General features: G+C 33.9%; 1 protein-coding gene across 1 annotated transcript; it reads left to right on the top strand.

The window, feature by feature from the left end:
• Positions 1-1481: 1481 nt before the first annotated feature.
• Positions 1482-14384, top strand: Bma-nrps-1 (Uncharacterized protein; the record flags this gene model as incomplete). Its single annotated transcript, XM_001901605.2, has 3 exons — positions 1482-1502; positions 1636-13606; positions 13897-14384. 3 exons carry the CDS (start codon positions 1482-1484, stop codon positions 14382-14384), a joined length of 12480 nt encoding a protein of 4159 aa, XP_001901640.2.
• Between the last annotated feature and the right edge of the window lie 691 nt (positions 14385-15075).

The raw sequence follows: 15075 nt of genomic DNA, 5'->3' as shown, positions 1-15075 counted from the left end.
CCGATATAAGACTTTCTACATTTTAAGCTTATTATTTAGAAACATTCCGAAATTCAAATTTCGTCAAATCTTAAAAACTCGAAAGTAATCAAATTCTTTGTTTTTGCGACAATCTATTATTCGAAACTTCGGAAAGCTCGTAATGAATTTTTATTTGTGATCTATAGCTTGAATTCAGCGGATTCAAATTTCTTCTAACTACTTGGAATTATCTGTCTGTTTATGTTTAAGAGATAAAATAAATTGGTTATGCACAGAGAGATATTTTCTTTCACATTAAAACATAAATTCATGTTTTGGACTAATATTTCAGAAAATGTCCGTCTCAAAATCTTGGGATTTTCCCAAAACTGACATTTTAAGTCCAATTTTTTAAGTTTAAGTAAACAACAAATAAATAAGGAAGCAAATAAGAGAGGAAATAATAGACTATTCTGAAGTTCTCTATAGAATATTAGTAAGATAATGAATACTATGGTTTATGTTACATTTGAATTTAAAGAATGCTAATATTGAAAAAATTAATGACTTCAGCAGTTTTTCTGGAATTGCCTTAATGGTAATTTTAATTTGATTTACACAGTTCATTTCAAAACGATTATTTTAAGAGAATCAATAAAATAATGTATGACGAAAAAGTTTACAACATTTAAACAAATCATTCCTTCTTTTTCACACTGACGAAAAGAAATGTTGGATAATTGAAATATCTGAATTGCATCAATTATTCCTAACTTCTCTATCTGAAAAAAAAGTTTCAAGGGAAATTTTTTCTCCAGTGTTTGATATATCACATTATATCTGATAATCAGTCTTTTATCATTTAAATTAAGCAGATCTAAACAGTTTGCCCATTCACTATCAAGCAGATGTTATAGTTTTTTCATTAAATTTTTTGCTGAACAAATTAGGAAACTTTTCAACAACTTTGCGAAAATTTCATGCAATTCAATTAGAATTAATCAGGCCATGAAGTATTGGGAAGGAAAAATTTTTTTTTAATTGTATTTTTAGACAAAAAAATGAAAATTTTGTGTGATTGCAACTTCAAATAACCAACATTTTGCTCTAATAATAGTTGAAGAAATTTAAAAGAGAAAAAAACAGCTAATATAATTCTTGCAAAATTAGTTATTATTTTGGACCTAATTACACTAATCTCTACGCTTTAAAGTGTCAGTCTGTAATGCAATGCTTCACTCTTCTCATAAGACGCTTATCATTCCCTATAAGTTGTTTCGGTCCAGTTCACTTCAAAATATGATCTAATCGGATATCATCATCAAATGGTGAGAGAAAATAGAATTCATCTAAGCAATTAGTTGCCATCATTGCGAAACTGCGCAATTGGGAAAGAGGGATGTCATTTTTAATAATTCTCTAGATGTTAGATTATCAAAAGGGAATAGTTACTGATAATATTAAACAAATATTGTAGTGGGAGAAAAAATAAGAAAAAATAATTTGATAATTGGTGTTAGATGAAAGACAGTAACAAACTGGTCGGTCATATTATAAGTGTATTTTAATAAAAATGAGTAGAAAAATTTTTTTTTGATTTTTCATTAATTCCATTTTAATTACTTTAGTTATACACAATCGGTCACAGGGCATGAATTCAGTCTTATTTTACAGACAAAGATTACTTTACAGGATTTTGAAATGGATTTGAAGCAAGTTTTGTTACCAATAATCATCGAAAGCAGAAGAAGATTTGGGGATAATTCATTACTGCTTGTGCTTGATTCTGTTAAAATTGACAGTGGACGAATGGATCCAGAACCAAGTCGAAAAGTATTGCTGGAATCAGCTGCTGGACTGAATAAATTGGAACTTCTTAAGGTTTTATCTGGAAACAGTACAATTCAAGGGTATGCTGGGGAAATACGTTACTGGCAGACAAAATTATGCCAGAACTTAGATAAAATTTTAGTTAATATGTTCAAAATTGATAATTTGGATAAAGTGCAGTCAAAGATTTTGCAAGATGTTTCGGTGTGGAAAAGAAAAGATGACGAAGTAGTAAAGGGTGGAGAATTCACGACAGTACTTTGTTTTAGTTTTAGTAACGACAATGAATACATTGTTCCGGATAGTGAGATCTTGACCTTTCTGAAGTACTCTTTGCAAGTGCATTTCGAAACCAGTTTACTAATATCAGTGAAAGAAGTTGAGCAAATTGCACTACCGGCAGCGATTTTTCGACAATTATGGGTTGCAATTGCAGAATCTAAATTTATCAAAATAAGTGTAAAACTATATGGTTTTGATGGATTTGAATGTGGTTATGTTAAAGGGATCAGTTTTTCGGAAAATATTAAAAGATTTCCAGAAGAAGGAGCAAATAAAGCTTACGAAAAGACTCGCGAAAAGTTAGGAAGATACGACAATAATCTTCATGAATCTCATGTCTATGACATGAAAAGAATTAAACAAGAAATTCAGAGTTCGACAAAAACTAATATCTCGGATCATTGCGCTTTTTATGATGATACAATGATCTCAAAATCTATTGCAAGCGAGGCAAATAGATTATCAATAATTAATAAAATTCGTAAGGCAGTAGAGGCCATAGTTGAAGCGCCGTGCAACGACAATCGAACATCATTTATATCACTTGGCTTTGATTCGTTAAAATTAGCAAGGTTGGAGTTTGTTTTGGAGAGCGAATTTAGTGGAAAATTTTCGATACCTTATGGAAGCGCTCATCGACATCCTAATATTAGTGCTTTGGCTGATTATATTCTGAAAAGCTCTATCCAAGGAAGTAGTATTCCTGAAAGCAAGAAAACTACAAACTTTCAGCTTCTTACCGAAAAGTTGACGAAGATCGTTAGAAGCGGCGCTGAAATACCGCTAAGTGCAGCGCAAAAACGACTAATTTTCCTTCATCAGTTAGACATCGAACGTGAATTAAATTTTGTCGAAATTTTGAAATTTAGTATTAAAAGTTTAAAAATTCATCAACTCCAAAGAGCATTCAATAAGGTGGTGGCAAGACATACAGCATTACGAACGATTTATACATTAACAGGTCAAACAATTTTATCTCTTACCGAAGCTTATTTCTGGATTTCTGCAGAATGTGAATATGTGTGGAAATTGTTGAAACCAATTGACCTATTTGACTCGTTTATTCCAATGAGGATATTTGTCACTGAACAAGAAGATAATAAAGACAATAAAAAAATAAAGGAAAGCATTTCTAATGAAATTTGTCAGGAAAAAGATCAGCGAATCCTGGGAAAGAAACAAACTATGAACACAGATATCAAAAATTCAAATCTAATTGTCATCCAGATACATCACATTATGATTGATGGTTCTTCTATCAAACTATTAACAGATGAACTGCGTATATTTTACTATGAAGAAAAATCTCTCAGATCAATACCTTATCAATATGGACATTTTGTTCTTATGGAAGATCAACAGAGACAAAATCGAAAATTATATAAAGCTTTCTGGAAACATCTGCTACTTGACGTTACTCTTCAAAAGTTGCCCGTAGATGAAACTGGACTTCAAGCAGGGAAATATTCAGGTCGTTGCTTACAATTTAAAATAGATTCTAAAATCCAGAAAAGTTTGCAAAATTTAGCTATTTGGTGCTCCGTGACACAATTTTCTGTCCTTCTTACCAATTTTCAACTTCTGCAGTACAAAAGATATGGATTTAAGGACTGTTGCATTGGGATAATAACTGCTCAAAGAGAAACCTCTGAGCTATGCACCATTATTGGTTGTTTATTAAATGTGGTACCACTGATCAATACCATTAATCCCAATGATCGAATTCATGATTTCATTACAAAATCTTATAAACATTTGAACGAAAGCATCCAAAAACAACTGCAATTCGATGATTTGATAGCAGCCTTGCGTTTAGAACGCGATTTGCCAAATTCGCCTCTTTTCCAGGTTTTGTTTATTTCGGACGACAGCGGTGACATTTCTTACAATGATGATGGTAATGAATCAAACTTTGCACAATATGATCAGGTCTGGCATTTTCAGTATTATAATGAAAGTATGACATTGAAAATTGAATATAATAGTAGCCGTTTCTATAAAAATACGATAGAAACAATGGTACAGCAGTATTTTAGACTTCTTCATAAAATGTCTCAAAATTTGCATATGCTTATTAAAAGCATAAAAATGGTAAGTTCTATGGAAGAATTTATGGATTATAAGTTAAGGCTTGAAAATCGATGTGATTTTCCGCAAAAATGCACAGTTTTGAATATAATTGATGAGCAAAACAAAATGAACTTTTACGGTAATACAATTATTCAAAGAGGAGTGCCATTCTCGAATGTATTCTTGCAACAGAAAAGTAATCAATTATCAAGATTTCTTACGCAACGTTGGTTACAGTTTCTGGGAGAAGATATGAGAAATGATAGTTTTGTGATACTTATTTTAGACCGATCTGTTTTTCTTCTGCTTTCAATTTTCTCTCTGTGGAAATGTGGTATAGGAGTAGCTCCTTTGAATCTTGAGACTTCTTTGGAGCAATTAAACGAAATCCTTGCAAAATTATCATATCCAGCTGTCGTTTATGAATGCAAAGAAAATAACGTCGCAAATCAATATATTTCCAAAAATTTCTATGGAACAATGCTTCAGAATTCAGAGGGGCAAAATTCTGTTTTTGGACATGATATTAACGAAATAATTACTGTGATTTCTGGATATTCTGACCAAGAATTAAGAAAAAAATTGACTCAGCATAATCTGGCCTACATGACTTTTACGTCAGGGAGTACCGGTACACCGAAAGGAATCTGCACCGAATTTTATGGACTCAATAACTTGGTACTAAACTACGCGGAGTTGTTGAGTATCAAATCAAGTAGCATCATTTATCAAGTAGTAAATCCATCGTTTGATATATTTTTTGCAGACATTTTGGAAGCTCAAACAAATGGAGCAAGTCTATACCTTGCAAGCCAACGAATACCAGATTTAGAAGAAATGTCAAAGGTTACCCATGCTTATATAATGCCGGCATATTTGTCTGTTGTTCAACCAGAACAATTCAAAAAACTGGAAAATCTGGAAAAAATTAATTTCGGTGGTGATTATATTCAATATAAAGTCTTACAAGATGCTATCCGAATTGGTCTTCACTTCCACAATCAATATGGCATGACTGAGCACTCCATTTACTCTACCTGCAAGTTAATGAAAGTTTGTGATAAGACTTCATCTGTTGGTAAACCCCTTAAAAATATTTTCTTTTCCATATATGATGGTGATAAAAATTTATGTGGACAACACATTACTGGAATCTGCTGTAGTTCGGGAGCAGGCATTAGTCGTGGTTATCATGATAACGAGAATCTCAATCAAATATCATTTCTCAATAATAATGATTTGACACAACTTGAATTGCTATTAAATCACGATAAGCGTTATTTCTACTCTGCTGATCTGGCCCAAATAAAAAGCAATGTGGGACAATTGCTTTTTCATGGCCGCAGCGATTTCCAAGTGAAAATTCGGGGAATGCAAGTTGATATTCCTACAATTGAAGCCGTATTGGGACAGAATCACTTAGTCAAGGAATGTATTGTTTGTTTGCGAAGAATAGAAGGAGAAGAATTCCTTATAGCTTATATCATTTCTTGTAATGATATCATCACGGAGGAAGAGAAAGGACAGCTGATGATAAAGAGTTTGAACGAGTATATGCTGGGAAAATTATCAGCTTTTATGATTCCGAGTCATTATGTTTTTGTCCAGCAATTTCCTTTAAATATCAATGGAAAAATTAATCGAAAACTACTACCCGTACCAGAAAAACTACTGAATTCAAAAATTCCTTTAAAAACTGACTGTATTTTTGAACCATGGGAAAAACAGGTGATAGGAATATTTGCTGCATTGCTGCCAGGAAAAGCTATTCAAATTGATGATTCGTTTTTTGAAGCAGGCGGCGATTCGTTGAAAGCTTTAATTGCAATCCAAAATATCAAACGTGACACTGGGATGGATCTTCAGCTTCGGGATATTTTCAAATTAGCATCTTTCAGAGCTATTTTAGAGCGTTTAAAAGTGACACACTCAATAGGCAATCATAAAGAAGTTGAAAATTTAACAGTGCTGGAATCAGCAAAATTCAGACCCAATGTACTGCAGAATAATGGTAGGTCTGATAAATTAACAGATGACCAATTAGTAAATAACGTTAAGATATCCGACAACGTGGACAACAACAGGAGCTTAAACAAGAAGATGTCTTCGAAATATAACGAAATCTATAACGGTGATGAGAAGAGCAGATTCTGGCTTAATGGAAGTATTCCAGTAAGTTTACAGCAGGAAAGGCTTTTGTTCCTTTATAGCTTTGGGAAAGAATATCGTGAAAGTTACAAACTACAATTTTTAATAATATTCTATGGCTCTGTGGATCTTAAAGTTTTGAATACTGCACTAAATTATATTATGCGAAAACATCGACTTCTGCGCACAATATTTTTTCAAAAGGTTGCAAAAGTAATTCAGGAAGTAACATCGTTGAGTGAATGTTACATTGAAGTTTGTAAAAATGTGTTTGGATATGACGTCACAGGGTCGGAAATAAGTTCAGAATTGCCAAGTATATACGATACGCCTTTGTTAGCAGTAATTGTTTCCGGCAACTTGAAGCTAATGCTAATTCTCGATCATTTAATTGTTGATGGCCGTTCAATTGCTATACTTACTAACGATCTGGTAGAATTTTACAACATACTTATCAATGGAGGCAGTGTATCTTTTGATTTCACTGAGGGTACTAGTTATGCTGAATTCTGTTTACAACAACGAAGAGAATTGGAGAAATTTCGAGTTGCATTAAAAGGCGCCGACGTTGATCTCACGTTGATTGATAGAGCAGTGGCAAAAGATGAACTAGAAGTGCAGGAGAAGTGGCTTCTGAAACTGCGGGATTTCCCACCACTGTCACTTCAAGGTGATTTGTCTAATGAAGAATTTGACAGGAGAAATAATGTAATCAGGCTCAAAATACCTTTATATTTGTCTGCAATCAAGCATTTTTGTGTGGCGGAACGATGCACGCTATTTGCTTACTTGCTTGGCGTATTTTCCTTAACTGTACGTTCCTTATGTGATCAACAAAAACATCGTTTTGCTGTCGTCACTTCTGCACTAAATCGTACGTCCGACACGATAAACTGTGTCGGATTATTTGTCAATACGGTAATAATTCCAATTGACACTGCTTTTGATTGTGTCTCTGAATTAATTCACAATCTTCAGCAAAATATCACCGAAGCTCTTCAATTTCAGCATATTCCTTTCGACTACATTATACGGAAGCTGAACGGAACACGAAGCAGCTCAGGTACGGAATCATATCAGGTCTCATTTGTTGTCCAAAATGCTTCTGCAACAAAACTACCAAGAATTGACGGAGTTGAGACAATTGTAGAAGAAATCAACGCAAAATATGCAAAATTCGATCAAGCATGGTACTGTACTGAATTTGAGGACTATATTGAGGTGTCAGTAGAATACAAAATTGAAAAGTATAGTGATTTGGAGATAAAATATGCTATGGAACTATTCGTTCAAATAGCTTCTCAATTGTTGTCCAATCGATCTATGAAAGTGAAAGGCATTTTAAAATCTTGTGAATTAATCAGAGTTGAAAAACCTCTGAATGAGAATAATAATTCGAAAAATGTGAATGCAACTGAAGGCACAATCAAAAAAAGTTGGATGCTAGAAGAAGTTTTACTTGGTATCTGGAAAGAAGTGTTAGAGTGTTCAGAAATTTCTGTTTTTGACAACTTCTTTGCTATAGGTGGTCATTCCTTATTGATTCCAAATATTTGCTATAAAATAGAGCAACAAGTCAACTACCAATGTCCACCACAAGCAATTTTTAAGTACCAAACGGTTAGAGAACTTGCGCAACACATAAACAATAAGCAGGATTTGAAGATCTTGAAGATATCAAATGAAAAGTTAAAAATCCGTGTATGCCCACTTCAGGAATCTCTAGCCAAAATGTATTACAATGCAGCTACAGAAACATCAATTTCCAGTTTGTCAACCACTACCACTACTGCTATTACCATTACAAGTGATCTTATCAAGGCCTACCAGACAGGTTTTTCAATTGCACTGAAATGTATAAACTTTTCGAAATTAAGGCATTCTCTCAATTTAATACTAATGCGTCATTTTGCACTTCGTGCAACATTCTATTGTCAGAACAACGATTTTTTTCAACAAATTCACTCTGGTACTGAAATTTACATTACACCACGAAAGACGAATATTGAGGGAGCATCACTGATAGTACCGAATCCTTTTCATGCGATACCGATTCTCTGCTGGTTAATTGATGGTATTAAGCAAGAGCTACCTGATGATAGTTATTGTGAATTTCATTTTAAAATAAGTCACATCATTTGCGATGGAAAGTCATTGTCTATAATAGCCAGAGAATTAAGCAACAGTTATTTCGAAGATAGACATATCTCAGTGAAAGACGACAATTTCATTCAGTTCAGTAGACGGTTAAAGCAGCGATTTCAGGAACGTTACACTGAAATGCAAAAATTCTGGTCGCAAAATCTAAATAATACGGAAGGCGCAAATATTCACTATGAGAAAATAACTGCTACTGTTTCAAGTAATTATAGATGTAAATTTTTTTATAAAAAGTTCAAAAGTTTGAACATCTTGATCAAAAGAGTAGCTAAGAAATGTTATTGCTCTCCGTTTGTTGTACAGCTTGCAGCATTCAGCAAGGTACTCTCGGGAATAGCGACACAAGATTCCAAGATGATTATTTCGTGTCCGGTAGATATGCGTGATTCTAGAGCTCAACAATGCGTTGGAATGTGCATCAATGTTTTGCCAGTAATAATCAATTCCAGACTTAGGAACTATCAGGATTTAATTCAGGATATTGCTAAGAGTTTTGCGAATGCTTACATAAATGCTGATATTTCTAATGATGAAATAGAAAAATTATGCGAAAAATATGGGGTTTCTAATTTTGCTGATATTATGATTGTTAACAACTATATGCAATACTCCAGCCATTGTTATCAAATTTTAAATGACAATTCTGAATTTACGAAATGTACTTTAACATTGTTTCTCACACAATATCATGAAGATATTGAGGCAAAAATTGAGTGTAAACAAGATTTCTTTTATGACGAATCAATGAGGATAATGCTCAATCAGTGGGCGAAGACAATTCGTAGAATGGAAAAAGTCATTGTAACAAACGATGAAATAGAATCTAAAGAAAGGCGAAGATGTCCGCACGAAATTTTTTTTTGTAAAGAGTATTTTAGCGTCAAAAACATGGGTGTAAGATCAAAAGAAAGATTGGCGTCAAGTGGATGTGACAATGATGAAAATGTTCTTCAGAAAAGCGATTATCCAGCATTCAGTTATCAGCATTTGCTTCGAGAAGCTTTCGTAGCCAATCGTCAATGGACAGCCATGACGGTTCTAACTGAAAGTAAGGAAAGTATCAATTACCGCACTCTAACCGGATTAATCTACCGAACTGCAAAAATTATACGAGAAAAGGTAGCCCAAATAACGGGCGGTATATTACGATCTGATACAGTGATACCAGTTATTGCTCATAATAGCATTAAAACATTGGCAACATGTTTGGCAATTACTATGACTGGAGCTGCCTATCTTCCCATAGATTCCACCGGTCCGGCTAAGCGAATTTCAAATATTCTGGAGCAAATTGGAGCAAAATTCTATGTTACTGTTGATCAGCTAATAAATAACGATGATGAATTTCAAATTTCATTTAATTTTTCATTTCAAAATGCATTGGAAATCAACTTAAATAATATGAGATTTGACAAAGAACCACTGGAGCTTCCTCCACACCTGCAAAACACGCCGAATGATCTAGCTTACGTCATATTTACATCAGGAACTACCGGAAAGCCTAAAGGAGTAACAATTGGTCAACATGGTCTTCTCAACATGGCTATAGCATGTACTCGAGATTTCTGGATGAAACCTGGTGACTGCGTCTACCAATTTACAAACTTTGCATTCGACAATAGTGTTCTAGAAATTACAATGGCGTTAATTAATGGTAGCGCCTTGCTTCTCCGAGAAGATTTCTTCACACCACATACATTCCTGAATGAAGTGAAACATGGTAATATTACCCATGCATTGTTGTTTCCTAGTTTGGTGAATACTTTCAAAGATGAAGAGATTGGGGAATTGAGACATTTGCGGTATTGGATTGTTGGGGCGGAAAGTGCGAGCAAAAGAATTTTGGAGTGTGCATTAAAATCAGGTGTCAATGTAATTCAGAACTACGGACCAACTGAAACGACAGCCTATGCTTTGACTAAAAGGATGAAACTGCTAGACAGACCGAATAATATCGGTTGTGGAATAACAAATGTTGTTGTCACGGTAAGAAATTTCTGTGGTGAGATTGTGCAAGAAATGGGAGTAGGAGAATTATGCATAAAGGGAATTGGGATCACTCGGGGTTATGTTATTTCAAGTGATGTAATACGAGAAAATGCTGAGAAAGAAATTGAAAGCAAAAAATTTGGTGAAGTAGATAGTTGTTGTTCAATATCGCCAGGAAATAATTTTGGTACCAAAGATATGGTCCGAATGCAACCAAATAATGAGATTCTTTTCCTAGGACGATACGACAAGCAAGTAAAGATTCGTGGATACCGTGTTGAACTCGGTGAAATTGAAGCCATTCTTTGTCAGTATCCGCAAGTTAAGTCTGCGAAGGTAATTCTGAAATTAATAGGTCAACAGCGACAGCTTGTAGCTTTTGTTATATTATCGGATTTGTTCGAAAATCGGTTCCATCCCGCTGCTATACGACATTTCATGCAACAGCATTTGCCGTATTACATGATACCAATTCAATACCATTTCCTACAGCAATATCCGCTTACCAAAAATTCAAAAGTTGATGTCGAAGCTTTGGCGATGTCACAGAATCCTGAGAATGACCAATGTTTGAAACATGCAGAACCAGAAAACAGTATGGAATCGATGTTGCTTGGATTCTTCCGGAAAGTCCTCCAGAATGACAACATTTCGGTAAATGATGACTTTTTCGCAGTGGGTGGAAATTCATTTTCGGCAACGAGGCTCACTGAATTGATCGAAGCTAATGTTGCGCATTGTATCGGTATAAGCAATGTTTTTCGTCATCGGACAGTGAGAAGATTGTCACAGCACATTCTCCATTTTCATAAAAAGTCAAGTAATGAGATTTATGGGATTCAGAAATTTTCTGGGATAAACAAGAGCGATTTCAATCTTGATAACATTCCTTTAAGCTTTCAGCAGCAACAATTTCAATTTCTGAACGAAACAAAAGAACGGCAATATTATGAACTCATATTTGTACAAAAATTTGACGCATCATTGAGCCTTCAACATTTGAAATTGGCTTTTCTGCGCCTAATTTTACGACAACCTTCGTTTCGAACAATTTTTCCAGAGCGAAATTTTGATGTGCATCAAGAAATACTTTCTGGGACAGAAGTTTATTTCTACAGTAGTACAGTACAGAGAAGCTCTTTTCCGAAAGGACTAGTATCTTATAATGAAAATACTACTGAAGAAAAGATAAAAATACTTCAGGACGTGGAAGTAAACCTCAAAAGTGAACCACCGGTTTTATGTGCAATTGAAGTAACCAGCAGTACATCTCATACTGTTATTCTCCGAATAAATCATATAATTAGTGATGCATGGTCAACGAATCTTCTGGAGAATGATTTAAGTGATCTGTATCAGAAAGTTCTGAAAAACAAGCAGTTCGATAGTAATTCAAAACTACCTCTTACATATGCTGAGTATTCCATCGAACAATTTGAACAGAAACATTTCTTAGAGGGACTAGCAGCTAAATATGCTGATAAGATTCTGAAATGGATCATAAATGATCCAAATTACAATAACATTTTGGAGAAATGGGAAAGAACTGAAGGTCAGATGAATCACTCTGGTTTAGTTAATCAGAATTTAGGTTCTCGAATTACCAGCAACTTTGTTCACTATACGAAATCAACAGATTTCAGAAATTATTCAGAAGCAGAATTTACTTTCGAAGTGAAGAAGATTGAAAAAATTTGTGGATATTTTGAAACTACTCCTCTTGTAGCTTTTCTTAGTGCATTTGCTTCATCTTTACATGAATTATCTGGCATAGATCAATTAATTATAAATGTAGCAGCTGCCAACCGCTCGTCCAAGACAAACAATATCATAGGTAACTTCCTCAACTATTTATTCATAAACAGTGCAAACAACCCTTTAGAGAAGACTGATATCATCAGTGCCACTTCGAGAAATGTCAATACCACTTCGAGTAAGTCAACAATGGAGTTATCTGATCTTTCCACTATATATGCAAGTTATGTAAAGAAATATGTAGAAAATATTGATAGAGCAGTTAATGAAAGCCGTCAATTCGAGCAAGTACCGTTCATTCCACTTTTAAAATTACTTCGAATTAAACTGAAAAAACTGAAATCACCAAGTGTTGAAGTGCTGAACCGTCTTCACAAAACTATATTTTTTAATTTTCGCTATGGATTGGAAGAAAATCGTGAATCAGTATTAGGAAAAGGTGAAACTCAGGCACCAATGAATTGTACTTACGAAATTGAAGTGGAAATAGATCGTGCAAAAAGTTATTATTCTTGTAGAATCAGAATGAAAAATCGAAGTAGTCTCAAGCATACCTCGGCACTATGTCGACGAATGTTTTCTTTCTTACAACAGATGTCAATTAATTCTAATATTCAAGAAACAACAAAAGACGAAATAATACCTGAAGAAAACTTTTATCTACCATCTACGAATGATCATATTGTTGATTTAAAATTAAGAAAAATGTGGAGTGAATGTTTGAAGAAACGTTGGATTAAAGATGATGATGATTTCTTTATGGAAGGCGGAACTTCGTTGCTTACTCTAAAATTAAGACGTCTTATTGAGTCAGAATTAAAAATCCATATTGAACTTGATGAAATATTCAAATATAGCACTTTCATACAGCTAAGCAATTTATTACAAAAGCGATTTATTAACATAGCTCATTCTCTTTCGGACAACACAATCGGACTTATGAATCCTGAATCTAGAAGAAACACTGATTCAGCAGTACAAATTGATAAAAAAATGTCTAATAAGCGTGGTACTTCAAAGGAAACAGAAATTTTACAAACATCTGGGAATTTGACAACAGTTCGATTGCTTTATCAAAGCGAATCAGATATTAATGTTACTGGAAGTGCGGTAGTCGTTTTTTTCCATGCGCTCGTTGGCGGCGTGACATGGACATATGCACCGCTGATAAAGCAACTGATGAGAAGGCTACCTCCTTCAAGCTCCTTCAAAATAATCGGTGTTGAACACCCAAATAGTTTTTCTCGATCTTCAAAAGATCCCAAATTCCACCAATCCATTGAAAGTTTATGTTCCAAATATATACGAGATTTGCATGACGACTTATGCAAAGTAAAAATACGCTTATTCATCGGTGCATCATTTGGAGCAATTCTGGCTTACCAATGTGCAGTACAGTTACAGCAAGAAGGTAAACTCTTACTTTTTCACTTTTATAAATTCTCCCATTTCTATCTACAAAAGACATGTTGACAAGAGACATAATTTTTTTGAATATCCGGAACAGGTACAACGAATCGGAGGAATCATTGTCCGCCGATCAAATTTATGTATGGATTTGTAAATAACTTTAAACATTTCATACATCTCGAAGAAAACTTTATTGTAAAAACCTTATTATATTTTTATTGTTCCTTTGTCCCTATAAATTTACTTTATCTAGGAATGAAATTTTCATATTTTTTTCCATCGTTATTTCAGGAATTCATATAAACGACATAATATCAATTGATGGAACTGCGCAATGGCGCAAAAGCACATCCGAGACAGAACTGGCGTCTTATGAGGAGCATCACCGGCAGATCAACAAAATTGTGAAATATCATTGTGGTGGCACGAAAGTCGATAGTGAACTACTGGAAGCAATGACCGAAAATGCTTGGGAGTTGCTGAAGATGATGCACATTTACATCCCAAAACGAAGTCTAGAAGTCCCTCAGCTTCACGTAACTCTTCTGAGATCGCTTGCTCAAAAAACTTCGGAAGCTGAAGAGGATTACGGTTGGATTAACCTTTGCTCTAGAACTATCATAGATATACCATTTTCGCATGATACAATGCTTCATGACTGCAACACTGATACAATTGCTGATATTATCTTACAGATTATACAGAAGTTAGACGAAAGACAACTTTTTCACCGAAATATCACTAATGTCTCTGTCGATAAAACCTTACAAATTATCTAAAACCTAATTTTCTGGCTGAGTATTCTTAACCAGCTCGAAGTATTAACCATTAATGAAGTTTTATCTAAGTGTCGCGAAACTCGAAATAATCTCACGAACTTCCAAATAAAATTGTATTAATCCATGATACTAAGATTCGTTTTAATTGAAAATTAGAAATGTAAAACTGTTTTAAATTGCATAATGTAAGCAATCATTATTTCAACACTCATCTTCCCATTGTAATTGAGCTTATCTGCTTGTCATCTGATAACAAAGGTGTATGCATTGTTTAATATGTTAAAAATTACTTCTTTGTTCCAAATCAAATTTGATTACAATGTCGAAATATTGTAAAGATTTTCTAAGCTAATAGTCATTCTTTGAGAAGCTATAATATTAAAATCCATTCCATATATGTTAATATTTATATACTGTGGTTGTTAGCAAATAAAATCATTACAGCATTCGTCTATACCTTTCATTTAACATACCACAATAACAAACAAGGAAGGCCTTTGAATATACAAAAGTCCAATTCGACTCTAAGCCACAAATTATATTCAAACTGAACCCCAACTTTCACAATACTAAGTGCAATATAAGTAAAAATAAATACTGAGTAGAAAATATCCTTTCTTGTTTCTGAAGCAAATGAATATACAAATCACCGTAATTATGGATATTTTTCATCGTTTGTCAACTAATTGTG

Source organism: Brugia malayi (assembly GCF_000002995.4).
Source record: "Brugia malayi strain FR3 genome assembly, contig: Bm_v4_Chr4_scaffold_001, whole genome shotgun sequence".
NCBI lineage: Eukaryota > Metazoa > Nematoda > Chromadorea > Rhabditida > Onchocercidae > Brugia > Brugia malayi.
This window is presented reverse-complemented; position numbering and strand designations above follow the sequence as displayed.